This window comes from Narcine bancroftii, chromosome 2, assembly GCF_036971445.1.
Source record: "Narcine bancroftii isolate sNarBan1 chromosome 2, sNarBan1.hap1, whole genome shotgun sequence".
In the NCBI taxonomy this organism is placed as follows: Eukaryota; Metazoa; Chordata; class Chondrichthyes; order Torpediniformes; family Narcinidae; genus Narcine; species Narcine bancroftii.
Genome location: NC_091470.1, coordinates 155590582 through 155613298, shown reverse-complemented (window position 1 = coordinate 155613298; position 22717 = coordinate 155590582). Strand labels below are relative to the sequence as shown.

Genomic DNA, 22717 nt, shown 5'->3' with positions numbered 1-22717 from the left:
GGCCTGGGTTATATCGACGACACTGTTAAAATACAAGTTCAGTGATGAAAAGGAAGGCACGAAACCTATTCTCCGCGATGGGGGTGCGGTTTATAGAACACCGCGGCGCCTCCCCTCGTTTCCATCCCATTCTAGAAAGTTCCGGGCAGTCGGGTTAGTCCGCGGGACGGGCGGACGTCTGCTTCCTGGCGCTTGCCTCAAATACCCAGTTAGAAACACAAATCGACTCTGTGGCCAGCGGCCGTTGGTTCGGCCCCGGACAGGGGGCAAAGCCCGAGGCCCAAAGCTGGGGCTCAGCCAGTCGGTTGGCCCTTCCCCGACCGTCCCGGAGGTACGGCTTTCTGCTTTACCTGTTGATGACAGAACTGAAGAGCTGAGCAAGATCTCGCGGCTCAAAGGTGGAATAGGAAGCTGCGAGAAGCGGGCGGACGGCGGCACTCCAGTCGGGGTCGGGCTCCAGAGCCGAAGCCGAGTTCAGCGCCATCTTCCGTGGGCCGACTTGTGCAACAGACGGAGCCGTCCGCCAGGAACCCGCGCGCAGGCGCAGTGCAAACTGGTGCGCAGCATAATCGGATCGCGTGCTGACGGCCGCTGCCCGTCATTCAGGGGACGTGCAGGTAACGCTGAACCCATTGGGCACTCGAAGGAGTTCCCACTCATCCAGAATCAAGGAGGTGACTCGTCTTTTCCACTCACCCCCTGCTATGCTACACATTGGTTCCTCTTTTTTTTAAAAAAGACATCTTGCCCTCCTTTCTAAGCTACCAAAGCTAAGCTATAGATACATTTTAAATCACTTGCTGCATTCCCTCTCACATATTAAAAATTATTAAGACTACGAGAATTGCTGCAAACGCTGCCGGAAGAAACACCTACGATCCACAGTGGCACTCCTGGATCAGGAGTGACCAACCTTTTAATTTTTTTTTAATTTAAACATAGCACACTAACAGGCCATTTCAGCCTACAAGTACATACCAGGGGTGTCAGTAGTTAATTGGGTGGCATGGTCTAGGGCCTAGATTGTTGTTTTGTTTTTGTCTATTACTTTATAGCCTTGTCCAAGGATTCTGAATCTGAGTTTACATGAATAGACTCACTTCTTGGTCTTTGAACTCTGACATTTATGGATGAGCCAAGACTGAAAAAATCTAATTTCCATCAAGAATTAAGTCTATGATGAAAGTTCAGTGCAATACTGAGGGAGTATTGGATTCATCTGCACATTCAGGTAGGGTAGGGAGAAGAGTTCCATGGGTATTTAACAGTGGAGTAATGAGTAGGTCATTTATTTTATAGTTTCTCAGATATGTTAAATATACTTTTTAAAAATATATAATTTAAATAGCAATTAAAGGTGAAAACTCACAATGATATAACCCCCCCCCACCCCATCTGTTGTATTAAATAGCCAGATAACATCACTTTGTGACCCCAAAAACAACAATAAAGATCAAAAGTACCTCTAGTGAAGAGAAACAATATGGCTACAATATTGAATGTTAGACAACAGTGTGGATTTAGGCATTTCCCCATTTCAAACATGACATCATGAACAACTACACTGAAAGAAACAATGCTAAAGGTCACAGTAACATTTTATTTGGTTGCAAAAAACAACTCAAATCATAAATTAATATCTCTAACAAGTTTCAATGCATTCATTTTAAGGTATTTCAGTATCAACATTTTTGATATGGCTGTATTTGAATTTGAGGCAAGGAAGAAAATAAACACCAAACTCAGAAAATGTTATAACCATCATTTGAACTCTCCCTTTCTTGCAAAACAGTAATTGGACTCTTCAGACAGTCACACAGATGTGGCATTAATTCTCTTCATTCACTCATCCACTGCACATTTTAAGTTAACTAAAATCCCTGTTAAGCTCAATTATTCTGGGCTCAGTATTAAATATCCAAAACAGTTAATATCTTCTATTCATATTGTACACCTTCAAATGTCAAATTCTTCATTTTTTTTGCTATTCACACATTTGCTGGATGGAGGTGCACTTACTCAATTCAAAACTCTTGCACAACATCTCAAGCAATAAAATAAAAATCCTTGCAAGAATCAATCAGCAATCTTGAATCAATCACCTCACGAATATTACCAACATGCAATTCTAAAATGCCATCCCCCCCCCAAAAAAAAATTAGGGAAGAGGTAAACATAACCATATCAGTAAAAGATGCAAGTCAGTAGTTTATTGTCCAATTCAATACACTGGGGTGCAGATAATGCTTTAAGGGTGGAGGGTGTTGTAAACTTTCCTACCACTACACAACCCTAGTGCAGGGTGCGACAAAGCACTTCAGCAACACTGAGTGGTAGGGCTTCAACAAGGAAAATCCAGCTCTTCCCAAAACAGTCCAAGTCCTGCCACAAAGATGAGAGCTAGACTGAAGGACTTTTGTCAAAATGACAGACAAAAAAATCAGTGTTTTATCCAATAACTGACAATGAAGCTAATATCTAGCATTCATAAGGAACCTGAGCTAGAGGCAACATCCATCTGCAAATAAAGTATCAACCAGTTCTAAAAATGTAGCAAAGGCTGAAGATTTAGACCACCAGGTAACATTCAAATTCAGCTATCATTAATTGTAATGCATTACTGTCAACGATATCCCTTTCATCTCCTAGCCATTTTGCAGGAACAAAAATCATTTATCTAAAAAAAAACTTCTGATCAATAGAAACATAAATTTGAAATTTACAACAATGAAACCAACTTTTGTTAAAATCTGCTCATGAAAGTGTCCATCACTCAGTTTCTTACTGAAAGTGTGTTACCAAAAATATACATAGTATGTACATGGGTAGCAAGAGCATTTGGGTCTCTTGGGAAGTTGCACCCATCTTCAGTTCCACTCATGAGGAGACAACTATTCTCTGTTAAGCTGATGATATCTATCGCCAGGCTCGATTCAGAAGCTTCACCTGTGCAAGGCGTTTTGTAATCATGGTTGTAAAAACCAGTCCAAGGAGAACGCTGCTGATAAGTACATAATCATAATCATCCTTTAAAACATCAAATTGTTTCGATGGATAAACTCGGGTCTGGAAGATATCCAATCCATAAACAACAACCTGAAACAGAAAAAAACACGGTCACTGGTTGGATCTGAGGTGCCAGATGTAACATTGTAACAATGTGGCCCATGAAAAGATTAGTTACACTAACAACCTACTTTACTTCTCAGGCCTCAATTATACTAGAAGAAACACAATGTCTACTTGTATGTATGAAGACTTCAACCAATAATAAGCATGGGGGCCACGCATTAGCTGCTACTGCACCAGCAACCAGGACTGGGGTTTGAATCTCACACTGACTGTAAGGAGCTTGTACGTTCTCCCTGTATCTTGGTGGGATTCCTCCGGGTGCTACGGTTTCCTCCCTCTGTTCAAATTGTACCAGGGTTGTTGGTCAATTGGGTGTATTTGGGCAGAACACGAGGGCCAAAAGGGCCCATTATCGTGCTTTATGTTTAAATTTATAATTGAGTTACAGGTTAGTCAATTTAATTAATATTTATAGGTCCAGCAGTCTGAAACATAATTCATTTTATTCAAGTGTGACCGTGTTTTCAGCCAAGCAAACATTTTGTGAAGACAAAGTACTCAACATAAAACTGCCTTTGACACCAAGTGCTCACAATATCCTATTTACTTTATGTATTCTAATAGATGTTGTTAACAAAAACAGTTTTCAAGGGTTTGAGTTAGGGCAGCAAAGGCAAAAAGCAGGATTGCAACAGTTAGACAAGTACTATACAAGCATCTTTCAAAATAGAAGATTGTCACATATTATGTTACAAAATGGAAAGCTAAAGTTATAATGGCACCTGACCAAACACCATAACTGTGGTCTCTGACATAACGGACTAGTTGATCATCACTACTGAGGCAATGTGAGCAAGATGCACAAAATCACTTTATACTCAGGGCCACTGTTCTGCCTCGGAGACCAAAAACAGGACGCCTGACCAAGAGTTATCTATCATAACCATCTTCTTATCCCTTATTAGACACCTAGTTGGGTATGTTATGTAATTAATTGTTAACATTATTAGTCTGTATCCAACCACAAATGAACAAGTGAAAGGATAATAATTAAGCTTTCCTTTGTTCTGTGCAGTTGGCTGTCTGAGATTTTCAGCAATTCTCTTCTCAATGGTGTACAGGTATGCTCCACTTAACATCGATACGTTCTGTGAAACTGGGCGTTATGCGACGTGGAGACCATATTACTGTAAATACTTAGTAAAACTATATGGGATACTTAAGATAAATTAAACTCTATTTTTTTCTCACTTTTAAACTTAGCCAATATCAAACACAATTTAACAAAGAGGATCAGGGTCATCCATGTCACTGTTCTCAACTTCATGTTCCACTGGAAGGGTTTCAGGTCTAACAACCTCCATTGATGAACTGTCACTCTGTAATGCCTGAAGGAGCTGGCTGAGGCTCTTCTTGGGAAGGTGTTGGCTTCTTCAAGAATATGCCTGGTTTGATTTTTCTTTTCTTCATATATTTCTTTATATGCAGCAAACATTGTATGAACATTCCTCTCAATCAGTGAAAAGCAGTCAGCATTTGGGTCCAGGTAAAAACACACAATGCTGGAGAAATTGAGCAGGCTTAAACAGTGTCTTTTATATTCCAAAGTTAAAAATACATAACTGACATTTTGGGGTTGACATCAAGGTATGGAAAAATGTCAGCAGGCATCCAAGCAAAAGAGAAAGGGGGCATGGGGAGAAGGTGTGCTCCCAAAGGCAGGAGGTGGTCTGTGGAGAAGGGAGGGAGGGGACCACAGCAATCAAGAGAAGGGGGATGGGTCAGTGAATAGAAGGGGAAGGGAGGGAGAACTGGAAAAAGGAAGGGGGGGGGAAAAAGAGCAGGTTAGCAGAAACCAGGAGGGGGAGGAAAAAAAAAATCAAGATTAATGACATTTGGTTGGAGAGTGCCCAGATGGAAAAATCAGGTGTTGTTTCTCCAATTTGTGGGTGGTCTTGGTGGGATAGTGCACAAGGCCATGGACAGACATGCGAGTATGGAAGTGTGACACAGAACTGGGAAGTCTCTGTCACTGTTGTAGACAGAGTGAATTGATCTCCCAATCTGGCCCCAGTCTCTCTGGGCGACAAAGGGAGCACCAGATACAGTGAATCAGTCCTGTGGATACACAAATGAACAGTTGCTTCACTTGAAAGGCCTGTTTGGGGGCTCCAGACAGTGGTGAAGGGGGAGGTGTGGGTGCATGTGTTGCACCTCTTGCGGCCATAGGGGAAGGTGCTGGAGGGGGGAGATTGGTGGGGAGTGATGAGTGCTTGAGTCCATCTCTTCAGCAAGCCATTAAGATCTGCAGAGAACTTGGCTCAACCCTTAACAGTGAACCTCTTCTGCTCCTTCTGCAGTTTCCTTTTCCCTTGCCTCTTCAGTTGCAGTTGCATCCGCCTCGACCTATTCTTATGTTCTCCAATCAGGATTTTTGACTGAACTCCATTATAACCCTCTCAGATCATGGACGTATTTGCAGTCAAAAGTTGCCCGATCAGATGCGCACACCTGTATATATTTGTATAATAAATCTTTGATTCAATTGCTCATGTCCTCTAACACACAGTGAATTCCAGTTTGGGAATACATCCCAGGTCAACCACTGCAATAAACTAGCTCAATGGCTCACTACAAAAGAATCAGGTTCAAAAGGTTGAACGGTAATCACCCATTCTTATAAATAGGTTAAAATCAATCGACATTTCACACTCACAAGACAAGTGGACTCCAAACCAGATGGAGCTGTGTAAATCCCCCGTACTCTGGAAACAGACTGATTGTAGTTGATATACCATTCTGATCTGATTGGTAGTTCAGGAGCATAAGGAATTAAATTTTCCTCTCTGAAAGAGAAAGAACAGTATGACAAAATGTTATTAGAAAGTAGCATAACTGGTTAAAAAAGGAATACAGAAAATGGTGTAGCCCTTTGAACCACTTCCACCATTCAGAGATCATGCCTGTTCAGTGACCTTTTCCCTGAATCTATTTTTCTCTTGGCAAACAATCTAATTAAGTGTTCAATTAATAACAATATTCAATTACAATTTGCATACAGTTTTTTCACGACCAACCAGCTGCTGAACACAGTTAACAATCTACAAATCTCCCAGGTAACAGTTGAGTCAGGAACAGGCAGGCTGGAAAACAGAAGCCTTAAAGGAACAGGCCACCATCAAGGTCAGAAACGTGGAGTAAGGGCTAGGAACCAAACAAGCACAGGGTTCTGAGACCTCCCCTACATCCATGTCCAGTCACTGAAGAATAAAATTGACCACCAGAGGGCAAGGCTTCTTAGCAGAGACAGGCAAGATAAATCTCAGCTGAATGCTGCAACAAGACAGCTAAAAGAGAACACATCACTATCTGACCAAATGGTTTCACCATTCATAGACTGGATCAGAACTCTGAGTCTGGAAAAAGGAGATGGGGCCACGTGCATTTTTTTGGTTAATACTGGATGGTGAATGGACATTGGAGTTACGTCAGCCTCTGGCTCTACTGCCCTAGAGCAAATCTCAATTAAACACATACCCTTCCATCTACTCTGAGAGTTCCCATTCAGTTTATATCCCTCCCGATCCCAGTTACAGACACTTGCGAAGCTGCATGAGGCACAAAAAATCTTAGTGACTTTAATCAGGCCTGTTTCAAGAAAAGTCTGCCCAACTATCACCAGCAAGTAACCTGCGGTACCAAAGGTCTCAGCACATTCAATCCCTGCTACATCAAGATAAAGAAGGTCTACCGCATTTTGGCAGGTCAGATCACCTGGCTGTGCTCCTCCTCCCTTCATACAGGCAGAGCCTAAAAACTTCAGAGGCTCCAGAGATCAAAACAGCTAGAAGGTGGTCACAGGAGGCTGAAGAACAGTTACAGGGCTTCCTCAAGTCAGCAGATTGGGCCGTGTTCAAGAACTCAGCTGAGAATTTGAATGATTACACCAGGATTGTCACATACTTCATCAAAACAGCTGTGGATGAGTGTGTCCCCACCAAATCATTCAGAGCTTTCCCCAGCCAGAAGCACTGGATGAACAATGAAATCCAGAACCTACTGAGAGCCAGATCACAAGCATTTTAAGTCCAAAGATCCAGATCACTACAAAAGGAGCAGTTATGCCCAGTGAAAAGCTGTCTCCTGGCCAAAGTGGAGATTCTGGATGAAAATGGAAACAACACGAGATACCCTATAGCTGTGGAAGGGCCTAAATGCCATAACCTGCCACAAAACCAAACCTGGTGAAGTAGAAGACACCCCCATGTCTCCCGATGATCCCACTCTGTCCATATCTGAGAATGACATGCGTGCTGCCTTCAGGAGTGAAATTGAGGAAAATATCCAGCCCGGATGGCCGAGTATTAAAAATCTGCACTGACCAACTTGCTGGTGATAGTTGGGCAGACTTTTCTTGAAACAGGCCTGATTAAAGTCACTAAGATTTTTTGTGCCTCATGCAGCTTCGCAAGTGTCTGTAACTGGGATCGGGAGGGATATAAACTGAATGGGAACTCTCAGAGTAAATGGAAGGGTATGTGTTTAATTGAGATTTGCTCTAGGGCAGTAGAGCCAGAGGCTGACATAACTCCATTGTTCAGGGATATCTTCAATAACTCACTCCAGCAGGGCACGGTACCTACTTGTTTCAAACAGGCGTCAATCATACCAGTGCCCAAGAAGAGTGCAGGAACAATCAATATCAATTCCTGCTTTCAAAAAAAAAATCACATTTCTGTCTACCTCTTTTGCATGAACATGTTCCTTAATTTCACTTCTGAAGAAATTATTCTAATATTTACTCCATGCTCCACTATTCAACATTACCACAACATGTAAAAGCAATTTTACCTAGTGTAATTCTCCCTTGCTATCAATGCCAAATCTCTGCTAAACCTCCTACGTTTCATGAAATATAGGTTATTCTATGCGTGATCTAGCCAGGACATTTATTACGATGGAACAAGTTCCATCTCTTGTCCTGGAGATATAAAGGCATCATTCCATAACCAATTATGATAATTTTCCTGATTACATACATCATGTCTATGACATCTGTACTCTGACCTCACTTTTCTTGCAAATTTACAAAGTGCACCAAAACCAGTTTTCCAGAATTCAAGCAACTGGCAAAAAAAAAATATAGAAAATTAATAAGTAAAAAATGCTAAAGTTAAAGTTGGCGTGCCTGGCCGCTAGTTCACTAATCAATCAACCGTAAAATTCACTTATGGGGTGTCGACCAATCCCCTGAGGTGCCAGATACTGAGGTATTACTGTCAACCCTTCTATCCTTTTCAAGTACAGAGGATGGTGTCGCATCTGTCACTTTTGCCATTTACTTAATCTATTATTATCCCTTTGTAATTTCATGCTGGTGTTTACGATAGTGTTGATAAATGTGAGTATAAAAAGTTATGGCTGTAACTGGGATTCTTCTAGGATCTCACCAGTCACATCCTGCTGATTATCCCTCCTGCCATGGAGCCAGTTGCTAAGATCAATCAAGAAATAGTCTTTAATTAGTATACAATTTCACACTCTTGAACCTTGCGAAACTTTATAACGGCAGCGCTGTTGCTGGTGCAACTCAGGAGAGTGGATCCGACGGGTTCAACAGCCTGGGCACACACAGAATGCAGGTAGCTTGTGGATGAGGGACACACACAGGCGACTGGAGATTGGCTCAAGATCCAGGAGGGGAAAAAAAAGTGTGGTCAGGGTAAATGCATCCAGCTAGGGTACAACCGATGGGGCACGTGGAGAGGTTGTCAAGTACTGTCTTGATCATTACATCCACAGAGTGGCTTCAGGTCAGATCACTGGGACTGTTTACTCCCAAGAGCATGAGCTCTCTGTGTTCACTTCAATAGATTGATGTGGACAGGTGAGTGAACCCCTCCCCACCCCAACCCATCTATAATCAGCTCCTTTGTCTTACTGACATTAAGAGAGATGTTGTTAGCTTGACACCAGACCACTGGACTCTCAATCCAGAATTCCATCTTATCATTATTTGATATCTAGCTCTTAGCTGTGATGTTGTCAGCAAGTTTAAAGGAGGAATTACAGTGGTATTTGACAATGCAGTTCTGGGTGTTGAAAAAGTATTGTAGGGAGCGGAGAACACATCCTTGAGTATGGTCATGGAGATGTATTGCTTTCCCTCTCAACTTATTGCAGTCCATCAGTATGGAAGTTAAGGGTCCAGTTGCAGAGCCCAAGGTCTCAATTTGGAAAGGAGTTTCCTGGGGTCTATGGCATTGAAGGCAAAGCAGTAGCTAATAAACAAGTCTGCTGCAGGTATCCTTAGTGTTCAGGTATTCCAGGGTGAAGTGGAATGCCAGGGAGATGGCATATGTTGTGACCCTGTTTCGATACAAGCAAAAATGAAAAGGGGCAAAGCTGACTGGGAGACAAGAGGTGATGTGAGCCATGACCAGCCTCTCAAAGGACTTCATGGCAGTGGATGTCAGAGGCATTGGTCAATAATCATTTAGGCCCATCGTTAAGGTGGGAACTATTATAGCCTGTTGCAGGGAGACACTAAAAACATTTTGCTAATCTGTGCGACCTCTCAGGACATATCCAGAAACTCCATCTGGGCCAGTCGCTTTCCATAGGATCACTCTCCAGAAGGCCAATCTGACATCAGCAGCAGTGACCATCAGTTAGGAGCACCATGAAGTGATTGTGATGGATGTTGCTGCCTCACTGGCTCCTTGTTCAAAGCAAGCATAAAATCTATTCAGCTCATCACAGTATATTGTGCTGATACGTTGATTAAGCTGCCTGGCTTTGTCTTGTGCCTCATGACAGCATGCAAGCCCAGCCATCATTGCCAGATACCCACAACATTCTCGTGAGCCTCAAGCCTAGTGTCGGGACTGCCTCTTGATACGCTTGGAAACATCAGACTTTGATTTCTTGAGCAGGGCTGGATCTCCTGGTTTGAATGCTTCTCAACCAGCCTTCAGTAGTAAAAACAATTTGAAACTGTAAAGTCATCCATAACTTTATAAACTGATAAATATTAAGACATGTGCACCGACTGAATTCTATTGCATATTTGCTCACCAAATATACATAAACACCAATACTATCTTTGACAGAGGTTCCACCTGACCTACAGATCATCCTTCCTGCACCAAACATGAGAATGTGTCAACGTACCTGCTTTGCTCAGATGGAACTTCTGGGCGTCGTGGATCCAGAAATGCTTTTGGTAAAGAAAGAATTCCTCCAGAGTGCAGTGCAACTACCAGGTAGAAAAGTGCCCATTATAATAAGATTAACTGGAGAACACAAATCAATCCAATCCATCATTTACTGTGACAGAATTTTAAAATACTCTTCCAATGATGGGACTCCATCAGCCCATAAATCCAAGACTGTTGGATTTCCCCCTCAAATATTTATTCATTTTTAGAAGGTTGAATAATTTCCCCCTCAAATATTTATTCATTTTTAGAAGGTTGAATAATTTCCCCCTCAAATATTTATTCATTTTTAGAAGGTTGAATAATTTCCCCCTCAAATATTTATTCATTTTTAGAAGGTTGAATAATTTCCCCCTCAAATATTTATTCATTTTTAGAAGGTTGAATAATTTCCCCCTCAAATATTTATTCATTTTTAGAAGGTTGAATAATTTCCCCCTCAAATATTTATTCATTTTTGGAAGGTTGAATAATTTCCCCCTCAAATATTTATTCATTTTTAGAAGGTTGAATAATTTCCCCCTCAAATATTTATTCATTTTTGGAAGGTTGAATAATTTCCCCCTCAAATATTTATTCATTTTTAGAAGGTTGAATAATTTCCCCCTCAAATATTTATTCATTTTTAGAAGGTTGAATAATTTCCCCCTCAAATATTTATTCATTTTTAGAAGGTTGAATAATTTCCCCCTCAAATATTTATTCATTTTTAGAAGGTTAAATAATTTCCCCCTCAAATATTTATTCATTTTTAGAAGGTTGAATAATTTCCCCCTCAAATATTTATTCATTTTTAGAAGGTTGAATAATTTCCCCCTCAAATATTTATTCATTTTTAGAAGGTTGAATAATTTCCCCCTCAAATATTTATTCATTTTTAGAAGGTTAAATAATTTCCCCCTCAAATATTTATTCATTTTTAGAAGGTTGAATAATTTTAACTTTGTTTTTGTTGAACATTTTCAAGCATTCATTGCAAAGAAATTACAAATATGATTTTCTGTAATAGTCTGAAAGAAATCCAATTTCAATCCATCAATCCAATTAATCACTTGTACACCCACTTGTTGGCCTGAACATCACAATTTTCTAACTGTGGCAAACAAATCATTATTAATGCAAAAACTTCAGATGTGTTACAGGAATTCAAAGCCATCATAGATCCAACCATTCAGCCGATGGAATGCTTGATTTTTAATCCAGAGGAGGAAAAATAATCAGTACAGTAACAAGTCCTGTCTTTGGACTTATCTTGTCAGCCCAGTGTAAGAAAGACCACAATGTGTTACTTGCTATCTATCACATGTCCAATAAAGGTCTTAAACTTACTCAGCAAGTGACGGCTAGTGATCCCTTTCTCAGTGATAGTGGATTCTACCAGACTGATAGCTGATGGAAATATATAAGATTGTTGAAAGACTGTGGGAGAGAGAGGACGGTCAAGCGAGCTAAATGCTGTGCTGTTGTATTGCTCAGTTCCCTCGTACAATTCCAAAACAGTCATCTCATTCCTTCTGGATTTTGTATTCCAGTATTTGTACTAGCAAAGGAAAAGATGAAGGAGTTAGAAATTGGTCATACTTGGTGGTGTCTAGAAGCTAATTAGATTAAACAGAAGCAACAGATTAGAAAAACAAGTTGTTTAAGGAAAACAACGGCAATAGAAATGGAGCACCCAACATTGTGATCATTCCAAAGAGGTCCTGTGTCCTCTGATGGTACACAATCTAACAGCTAAGATTTAGGGGCAGCTCACAAACAGATGTAGAAACTTCCGCACTCATAAGTTGTTGCATTTCATGAACAAAATAGTCAGTTTGCTTGAAATTGAAACATTTATCAACAAGAATCAAAAGATTCAAATTGTACAATGGTGTTTAATTTCAGATCTTCAAATGTTAATCTATTTTCAATCACCATCTAGAAATTCTTGTTGGAGACATGATCAGCAGTGAAGTCCGGTTCAACCAACTTACATGTCAATATACAGCACACTTCACATGCAGAGAAATATTTCTACACACCACAGGAATTATTAAAGGGACAACATGAAAGAATAATTAAATGACAATAAACTGGACTTGAGAGGCATATTGGTTGATAAACAAACATTACTAATTCCACAATTTACTAAATTTTCCATCCTTACCACCACCCAGTTCTCCGAATGCACAACATTCACGGGTCCTCTGGCTTTCCGCTGCACAGACTCGTGAATAATCCGTCCAGTCACCCCGTCAATAAGGTAGACACAAATGAAGGTGCGTTCATGGTGTGTATCCGTGCTCTCAGTCACTACCGCCAACAAATTAGGATTTAGATACTGGAAAACAAGACTAAGACATCAGACAACACAGAAGAGAATCCAACAACTGGAAAATAAATCCATGAACAAACAAAAGTAACAAATACAGTTATAATTAGTGTCTATATAGAATCATGTTAGAATAATCCCACAGGTAAAAAAAGCTATTCTCATATTTTGGTCAACATATTAACTCTAAAACAAGGGGTTATCAGTTAGGCTCATTTAAATCTGAATATGTTCGTGCTATATTTAATTGACTAATTGAACAGAGAAATTAACAATACACATTTACCATATCTGGAGAATTATTCAATGCTACAACAGGAACTGAATGCATTGGTATCTGGGATACCACAGTGCAGGGCAGCATGGTTTGGCGTAACGGTTAGCACAATGTCTTTATAGCACCAGCAAATTGGGACCGGGGTTCAAATCCATGCTGTCTGTAAGGAGTTTGTAACTTCTCCCTGTATCTGCATGGGTTTTTCCCGGGGGCTCCGGTTTCCTACCACTATTCAAAATATACCAAGGGTGTAGGTTAATTGGGTATAAATTGGGCGGCACAAACTCATGGGCCAAAATCGTGCTGTATGTCTAAATTTAAAATTTAAATAAATTAGGAATGACCCCATATTTTCATTATCTTTTTAAGAGATCAAAAGACCTTGGACAAAATTCTCAATTGAGAGACAGTGCATTTTATAGTGGAGATTATAGATAAGAACACACCATAGGCCGTGGTTTATTCAAGAACTGTCTTTTGTTCAAATTAAAGCAGACCTACTTTTAACTTGAACCAACTTCTAAATTGACCATGTCCAATACAAAAATTTGAGGAAAGTTAAAACGTGATGGGTTCCCACTGCCAGTACCTTATAGAGGACGCTCCGATCTCCCATGACCCGGCCTTGTGAGTGAACATGCTCATTTGACCGCTTTCCCTTCACAATCACTATTTTTTGTGTGTCTGTTGGAATCACCATTTCCCAAATTTCTTTCGTTCCAAGATCCTGCAAGGGTGAATTTAATCATAATCAAACTACTCACTGGGAGAAAGTGAGAATAGACCATCAGATTTCATTTCAGCGGGTTTAATTAAACAGAAATAAGACTGAAAGTAACAGTGAAACCATTACTGGTTACCAAAACAAAAACAACTACCGGTAATTCATTTAGTAGAAAAGTAGACATCTCAACCTTGTATAATCTGGAATGTACATAAATTCAATCCAACACCAAAATGATAATTTTTAAATATATGACAATTACAGCACAGAAACAGGCCAGTTTGGCCCTTCTAGTCCATGCCGAACACCTTCTCCCACCTAGTTCCATTGACCCACACCCAGCCCAGTACCTTCCATTCCCCCTTTCGTCCATATACCTATCCAACTTTTTTACTTAAATATTAAAATCAAGCCCACATCTACCACTTCGGCCGGAAGCTCATTCCACACTCACCCCACCCTCTGAGTGAAGAAATTCCCCCTCATGTTTCCCCTAAACTTTTCCCCCTTTCCCTTACAAACAAGGATGACAGATTTGAATAACTTCATATCTCCAACATCTCAGATTTGAATGAACCAAAGATATTCCTGGGTCTATTTCAAAGGCTCATTGTTATTAAAAACAAAACAACACATTATTTCTTCATAACAAAACATCCTCTTTTATCTCACTTCCAGATTAAGGAGCTAAAGAAATACTTCACAAGGTCCAGTGGCATTCTTTCAACTTCCTTTGTCATATCCAACAGGCCAACCTTCCGCAATAGTTCTCTGGCGATTTTACTCTGAATTAGCTTTTTTTTTTACATTCTATTGCATTTTTGCTCATCATTAGCTGAGCTTTTTCCGCAGAAGGGACATCCTCTGTATTTTTGGTATTATTCCAACCAAATTGCTCATCTCTTCTGGAGATCTTTGTTTTATTATGTTTTTTATTCTCTCTCAAGCAACAAATTCTGAAGTAATCTTGCAAATCTCCCAGTTATACTACACCAGTCATTCCTAAAGTGCCACCCTCCCCCCCACCTCCAGAACAGTGGAAAGATCCAAGGGGGAGGCGAGAATAAAGGGTGTGTGTGCGTGCGTGCGCGCGCGCGTGTGCAACAACCAATTTAGATTATTAATCTATTTATATTATCTACTGCATCCATTGCTGTTTCCCAGAGGGCAATAAGCTATAGAGACATTTCAGGTTTACACACAGATTTAACACTGATCAGATTTGTTGTCAGAGTACATACATTACATCACATACAACCCTGAGATTCTTTTTCTTGCGGAGAGGCAAAATTACCACTTATTGGTAGACCACACTACCTTGTGCAGACTGTATCCACTCAACTTTCCCAAAGCAGGATCCACCAAGTAGAAAAACACAACAGGTGCCGAGTTCTGTAGCTGTTGCAGGATATTTCTGCTTGAGGGAAAAACCATTACCTGCCAAGAGATTAAACACGAGACAATATTCAGTACTCAACTGGAATAGATAGATGACAATGCAGGAGTCAAGAAAGCTGCAACTTTATCAGATGGAAGATATTGTTTCTCAAGTTTACATTCCATTTCAGTGGAAAAGTCCCAGGTCGTCACTGACAGAGTGTGAATGACATACAGAATTCAAGTACAGGCAACTGGAAGCTCATGTTGCCTGCCAATCTTGTTATAATAATCCCATTGTCAGATTTGGTCAACATATTATCTGAAAAAAAAAGAATCTAACTATTCTTGCTCAATATTTGATTGATCAGTTGAACAGTCAATTGTCTGACTGACTAAAGGTGCTCTGCAAACCTGTCACCAAATCTCCTTTTGGTTTCTATCAAGCAAATGGCCTCATCAATAATTTATGATGAAGGCAATTCTGACCTCACCCATCCAACCCTTGCCCACCCTCTCAGCAACTTTAAACTTGTTTTCTCTTTTCCAGTTCTAGTAAAGGATCATTGACTGAAAACGAACTCCATTTCACTTTTCACAGATGATGAGTTTTCAAACACATCTCTTTTTGTGTCAGATTTACAGCATCTGATTTTTTTTTTAAATATGCAAGATCCTGTAACAGTTATGCCACTTAGCCTGATTAAAACACTAATTAAATAGGTATTTTTAATTAAGATCCCTTAGACCAAAAGTTAACGTACCGAAATCCATCACCATCAGCACTTATTATTATGACAGGAGACAGAATATCAACCCAATGAATCCATTATAACAATTATGATGAGACATTACCTTGTGCTCATCATCGATTAGGAGCAGAACTTTAGCATAATCCTGATCCACAATTGGAAGCAGCAAAGATTGAAGAATAGGGCGGGTCAAAGCTGGTAGAGAGATCTGACTCCGCTTTCCAAAGATTGGGTTGAAAACATGAAGAGAACTCAGTCCAGTTTCCTGATTGAAGAATGGAAAAATCAATATACTATACATACACTAAATAATCGAATCCCATATAAAGTTAGGATCATCATGAGTAGGGTCTAGTTCAGTAATGTGTCTAAGATAAACGTATAATTGGTCATTTACTACAGCATTAAAAAGAATATTGCTGAAGCACATTAGGAGATATTAGGGCAAATTTCTAAAGATTTGTCAAATGTTTAATTTTGCAAGTGACTTATTGCAACACTACTCCCTGCACCGTTTTACTTATTTGTTATTATTGTACTACAGTAGAAGTCTTAAAATCCAGACTGCTCAGGATTTGGGTTGGACCAGATTTTCTGATTCTCAAGCAGTGCTTTTAAAATTCATATTTAGGGTGGAATAAAGAAATGACAGGCAAATTTTGATAGTTTATTCATTAGCAAATACAGCATTCTTCAGACTAGTAGCATCTGTGGCACTTACACATACAAAAGCCTGCTAAATTTAAAATGTTTGAGTTTTCAAAAAGTATGGATTCTCAGGTGGTCCAGATTTCTGGCATTTGGATTTTTACTGTATTTGCTTTCTGAGTTGACTTGCCTGGGTAGCATGCAAAACTAAGCTTTTCAATACAAGAGACAATAAACAATTTAATTTTTAAAGAATGCCTTAAAAGATAGGTAATAAACGGTTTTATTTTCCCAAAAAAAAAACTCCAGAGCTTTGGGCCATCCAAACTGAAGACATGCAATGGTAAATGGATTAAATTCAGGTATATTCAATAGACCCAAAGTAGAGAAGCCATTGATATCATGGAGAGTTATAGAGCTGGAGGTGCTTCCAAAAATAGGGAAGAGGGAGGCAAATTGAGGAATCTCTAAAAAGGAGAATTTTAAATTCATAGCATTAATGAGGAACCATTCTGTTAATGTACAAATGGAAATTGGTGAGAGTCAGGTCACAGGCAAAAGATTCTTGGACAACAAAGCATAGAACAAAGGCGGGAACCAGCATTAATCAAGGATCTAGGTTACTGAAAATTCAATGAGAACTTAAGCCACAGATGGGCTGAACTATGGATGAGAAGTCCAAAACTCTACTCAGGTTCACACATGGCATCAAGGTCATGAAACATCTGGTCGAGCTTCAGACACTTGCAGGGACAGGGGAGGAACTATGGCAAGAGAGCTGAGTTTAGGACATACTCCAATGAAAATAACTTCAATCCTTCCAATATTTAATTGGATCATACCTCTACTCATTCATTCTTGGATGTCAATTTTCCTACTGCTTCATGAGCAGTGAAGTCATCAAATTAATGGTCACCGTTTCTTCCAACTCAAATATCCATTCTACTCTTATAACTGTTCCAGACAGCCTTATCATTTCCATATACTCCTTTCCTCTCCCTAACCCACTTCTTTAAGTACATGTCCCAAACTAAAGAGACTAACTGACTATTCAACACAAATTTCCACAGCTATGATCTAATAAATTACATCTTTTCCACCATCTGCACTGACTTTGTCCTCCCTTTCAACCTAGTTGCTCCTCCTACATCCCCATCACATTCCATATTCAACCATATGACAATTACAGCACAGAAACAGGCCAGTTTGGCCCTTCTAGTCCATGCCGAACACCTTCTCCCACCTAGTTCCATTGACCCACACCCAGCCCAGAACCTTCCACTCCCCCTTTCATCCATATACCTATCCAACATTTTTACTTAAATATTAAAATCAAGCCCACATCTACCACTTCGGCCGGAAGCTCATTCCACACTCACCCCACCCTCTGAGTGAAGAAATTCCCCCTCATGTTTCCCCTAAACTTTTCCCCCTTTCCCTTACAAACAAGGATGACAGATTTGAATAACTTCATATCTCCAACATCTCAGATTTGAATGAACCAAAGATATTCCTGGGTCTATTTCAAAGGCTCATTGTTATTAAAAAAAAATACAAACAACATATTACTTCCTCATAACAAAACATCCTCTTTTACCTCACTTCCAGATTAAGGAGCTAAAGAAATACATCACAAGGTTCAGTGGCATTCTTTCAACTTCCTTTGTCATATCCAAAAATAGTTCTCTGGTGATTTTACTCTGAATTAGCTTTTTTTTTTTTACATTCTATTGCACTTTTGCTCATCATTAGCTGAGCTTTTTCCGCAGAAGGGACATCCTCTGTATTTTTGGTATTATTCCAACCAAATTGCTCATCTCTTCTGGAGATCTTTATTCTCTCTCAACCAATCTCCACAAATCCAACTTCACCCCAGTCTTCCAAAGAAGCTATTCTTGACGTCTATCCTGCATCTCCAACATTTAAGAGGCACCTGGACAGGTACTTAAAAAGATAGAGGGATGTGAAATTAATGCAGACAAGTGGGATAAGGATACATATAACCAGCATAGAGAAGGTGGACCAAAGGACTTGTTTCTACTATAACTCCATGACTCTATAACCTTAATTCCAAACCACAACACAAACACAAAGATGCTTTCTCCTGGCTCAAAAATCATGTCCAGTAAAAATTACTGTAAATATTCTCAGAACCTAAATGCAAACCAGACACACACATCATGAAATATTTGAAGCTGGAAGTACTTTCAGCTTATTGAATCCAAACGCTGCACTAAATGCTGAAAGCCATTTGTATTCTGACCTTTTCCTTAATAATCAGCGTGCACTGCGGAGGGTGGGGAAAGTGAGCTGTTGTTCGTTGTACTGCCAGTTTGAAAGAAGATCCTGGTTTGACATTCTCAAAATACTGCTTCCACAAAATGGTTCCCGAGTTGCTGTCAATCCCAAAGAGCTGAAATTTAAAAAGACAATGGACCAAATCAGAGAGAAAACCCATTCAATCAGTTCTGTAAGTCTTATATTGTTAATTGGAGTGAATGCTTGGAAACAATCTACAACCCAGAACTGGTGCACACCCCAGGTCTTGCTTATTGACTTAATATATACCCCTGTACACTTCCACCAGTCCACCACTGATGCCAAAAACAGAAGTGAAAGCATTTACTCTTCTAACAGAATGAGAGCAAATATTGTGTAGTCTTGATAATATGAATTATAAGAAAATGGCAAAATAATTTAAACTGACATCTCTCAGATTTTCTCAGTCCTCATTCTCAGACTTTATAATGTTGCAAAGTATTTCAAAAAAATATGACTGTCACTAGACTTTCTTTGGCTCGCCAACCTTGCCCCTTCTCACATTTTAAAAAAAACAATGGTCAGATTCATCTCCACATCCGGCAGGCTCAGACACTGACTAATCAATCATAGAGGCAGGAAAAAAAAGTTCAGATCACTATGTCACCACACCTGACATAGGCAAGAATACTTTTAACTGTTATGAGATTCTCCTAGTGTCTAGGTCTAAAATAAGAAACAGAAATACAGATCATCAGATCAGTTTTTTTCAAAAAGGAAGAGATATGCAACAGCATGGAACAATGAACAATCAAAGAGCCCAAGATCAGGTGAATAAAGTAAATTATTACTGTCTGGGCGGACTGGGGACTACCAGACTTTTAAGAAATATTATTGGACAGTGCAGTCGAGGTATAATTGCCTCGCTCTTTGAGGGAGGAGGTATACCATTCTGGGCAAAAATTGGTCTGCACACAATAGGTGAGAAGATAGCAGAAGACTTAATTTATAAATGGAACTCTAAATTGTTATTTGGCGATAAAGACACCCCCTTATTAAAACATACTCTTTATATACAGGAAAAGATTAAACAATTAATTGGGCTTAAAGTGGGGTAGTTGTCAAAAACACCCCTGACTCAGAATAGCTTAATACCATGGACAATAGATAACAAGATCCTCGACACCTGGTACCAGAAAGAGATTAGGTATATTTGAACAATTTAAAGATAAATACGATTTGTAAAACAGGACATTCTTTTGCTATCTTCAGTTAAGGTCTTTAAGGAAGAAAATTTAGTCCAGCTAGGGTCCTACTGGAGTGCAGTGGCATGGAGGACTCGATTCGAAAAGGGAACGTGCACAATTTTATCACAGCAATGTATTTCTTATTCCAAACAGAAAGCCCAAAGCTGGGTCTTCATAAATCTAGGCAAAGGTGGGAGTCAGACTTAAGTGTAACGATTGATGAACAGTGCTGGTCAGACCTGTGTTGTGACTGCACTGTCCAATAGTATTTCATAAAGTCTGGTAATCTCAGTCCACCCAGACAGTAATCATTTACTTAACACACTATTACAGCATCAGTGACCCAGATTTGAATCCAGCGCAGTCTGTAAAGAGTTTATACATTCTCCCCAAGTGTCCACATGGATATCCTCCAGGTGTTCCAGTTTCCTCCCACCCTTCAAAATAAAAGCATCCAAGATTGTAGGTTAATTGGTATATGGGGGGGGGGGGGGGGGGGCAGTGGAATGGTGGGCCAGAAGGGCCTGTTACCATGCTGTACATCTAAATTTAAAACTGTTACCTTTCCAGATACTGTCACAATAACCATCATCTTCTGCAGGTTGAATTCATCTCGGGCTAGATTTTCGAGAGTGATTTCATTCTTTGAATGATTACGAGGTTTGCGTGCATCATAGAACATTTTCAAGAGCTGGTAGCTCCATGCTTGTAGCAGAATCAGCTGAGAGGTCAATCGCTTCATAAGCATTCCCATTGGACCATCTGCCAGAATAAATAAAAATCAGAACTTGTACAAGAACATTTCATATGCACAAAGTACCACATGATCATGATATGTTTAACTGTAGTTAATATCTCATTAGCATTTAGATTCAATCTGCAAATATGCCTGCACTTCTACTGATGGCCAATAGATTCCAGCATACATCTGTGATCACAAAGGAACAATGAAAACATGAGTAGGATTAGGCCCTTACATTGGTATCCAGGATAACTGCAAAAGATTTTCATCTGAGAGTTTTGGACAGATTTCTCCCTTTTCTGGGCAGTCCAGAAATGATCAAATTTGTTAAGGCTCCTCACACTTTTCACAATAGAATTTTGAACCATGACTCTAAATTCAGTGCCACCTCAAATCAAGTATCATCATAGATGATCCAATGCAAGGTTTTCTGCCTTCTCCTCAAATCCACTGATCCCTTTGGCCCCAAGAACACCACCCAACCCTCCTTCAATACATTTAACAATTTGGCTTCAAATGCTTTCTGTGGTAGAAAATTCTACAAGTTTTCGGTTCTTTTTCCTCACCTCGTGTATCTTTATTTTATAAATCAGCCTACCATGAAAGGCCTTGTCCCATGTGATACTAAATTCAATGTTCTCCTCCTCAAGCAAATACAAGTCTAATGCACCCAACCTCTCTCCATAGTCATGCTGTTGCAGGAATCAGTCCAGTGAACCTTCACTGCACTCCCTCCAAGCACAAATAGCCGTCCTATGACAAGAAGAGGAAAACTCTACAAGTGGAGCCTCACCAGGATATCCCACCCCAATATTCACATACCATGAAGATCAACATACTACTTTTCTCAACTTCCCGCTGCATCTGCATGGTTGCCTTCAGTGACCGGTGTGCACAAGATCACCTGGTTCTGTCTGCCCTTTCCAATTTATGGCTATCCAGATCATAATCTGCCTTCTTGCTTACTTGAGACCTCAGTTGATGAATTCATGTTTGTCCATCTATCTGCCACCTCCAATGTACTTTTGCATGCTAATCCATTCTATGAGAACTTATCAAAAGCTTTCCACAATTTCAAATGCACAATATCCACCAAGTTTTCCCACCATCAGGTACAAGTTGGTTCCAACTACTCAAGCAGGTTAAAACAAGCAGATTGCAAGGATGAAACTTTTAGCATTTAGCATCTTGGAGCTCAGCTCAGTCTCAACTAAATACATTACAAATGGAAATCTTCCTTCTCACGTGCATATAAAAACCTGTTTGTAGCTTCCAATAAATGACAACAAATCTATGTATTAAACATGCTACCTTGTGCAGCTGGCTCCACAGCAGCATTAATAAAGAAAGCAGTGTTTAAGTCAAGTGTTGAACATGCAGCATAAAACTTTTCCAAATGGTGTTCCCATCTAATTAAATGGAAGCATAATATGAAGGATGAATACAAAATGATTAGCTCCGTTCTAGACTTGCTTCAACAAATGGTCATTTCAGCATCATTGATAAAATTACAGTACGAGTATTGTTCAATGCCCTGGTAGAAGTTAATAAGCAGCATCTTCACATACATGTCAACAATAAGCAACCTACCAGCTCTTTCACCACAAATTAAAAAACAGGACAAGTGCTGTCTTGAAATAAATTCAAAGCAGTAACATACCAAAAGATCTGAAATATTTCCTGTGCTGCTCTGTCGCAACAAGGGCAAGGCCTGGAAATAACTAATATTCTATCTGTCCTTGTTCATACTGGGAAAAAGTTTCAGGCCCACAAGCAACATCAGTCATTCACATTAGAGAATAGTCACAGAATCTAAATACAGTGAAAGCCCTGGTATCCTATGGGATTTGGTAGATGCCAGATCAGTGTATTTTACACCTACACTAAAAATAAACAGTTTAAAAAGACAAGAATGCTATACTTACACTGAACAGACCACTTGCATAAATATATAAACTTTACTTTCAGTCACCTTCTATGAAAGCATTTAACCTTCCCCTCCACAGAGCCACCCAACAATAGTATTATAGATACCCACCCACCATCACCCCAGGTTTACCACTGACCATGGCAAGTAACACTTAC

At 39.8% G+C, this 22717-nt stretch overlaps 2 protein-coding genes and 1 long non-coding RNA gene across 9 annotated transcripts in view; 1 reads left to right on the top strand and 2 right to left on the bottom strand.

The window, feature by feature from the left end:
• ubr4 (ubiquitin protein ligase E3 component n-recognin 4) overlaps nt 1-546 on the bottom strand; it is a 220003-nt gene extending 219457 nt beyond the window's left edge. For 6 of the 7 annotated variants that reach the window (XM_069918724.1, XM_069918722.1, XM_069918723.1 and 3 more), the window contains exon 1: nt 351-536. In XM_069918724.1, the coding sequence (XP_069774825.1) occupies nt 351-484 (134 nt within the window). In that variant the 5' untranslated portion in view covers nt 485-536. Of the gene's footprint in view, nt 1-350 lie in introns of all 7 variants that reach the window. The other variant, XR_011351775.1, reaches the window with a different exon arrangement.
• On the top strand, nt 150-10596 carry LOC138754452 (uncharacterized). The gene is made up of 4 exons (XR_011351776.1): nt 150-617; nt 3210-3343; nt 4148-4193; nt 10185-10596. It is a non-coding gene; the product is annotated as an uncharacterized lncRNA (long non-coding RNA).
• Nucleotides 1581-22717, bottom strand: part of emc1 (ER membrane protein complex subunit 1) — a 36389-nt gene continuing 15252 nt past the window's right edge. Inside the window, exons 13-22 of the mRNA XM_069918730.1 lie at nt 20453-20652; nt 18648-18797; nt 15840-16001; nt 14925-15044; nt 13473-13610; nt 12442-12615; nt 11622-11832; nt 10246-10330; nt 5789-5918; nt 1581-3096 (exon numbers count right to left, since the gene is read on the bottom strand). Of these exons, the coding sequence (XP_069774831.1) occupies nt 2917-3096; nt 5789-5918; nt 10246-10330; nt 11622-11832; nt 12442-12615; nt 13473-13610; nt 14925-15044; nt 15840-16001; nt 18648-18797; nt 20453-20652 (1550 nt within the window). The 3' untranslated portion in view covers nt 1581-2916. The remainder of the gene's footprint in view (nt 3097-5788; nt 5919-10245; nt 10331-11621; nt 11833-12441; nt 12616-13472; nt 13611-14924; nt 15045-15839; nt 16002-18647; nt 18798-20452; nt 20653-22717) is intronic.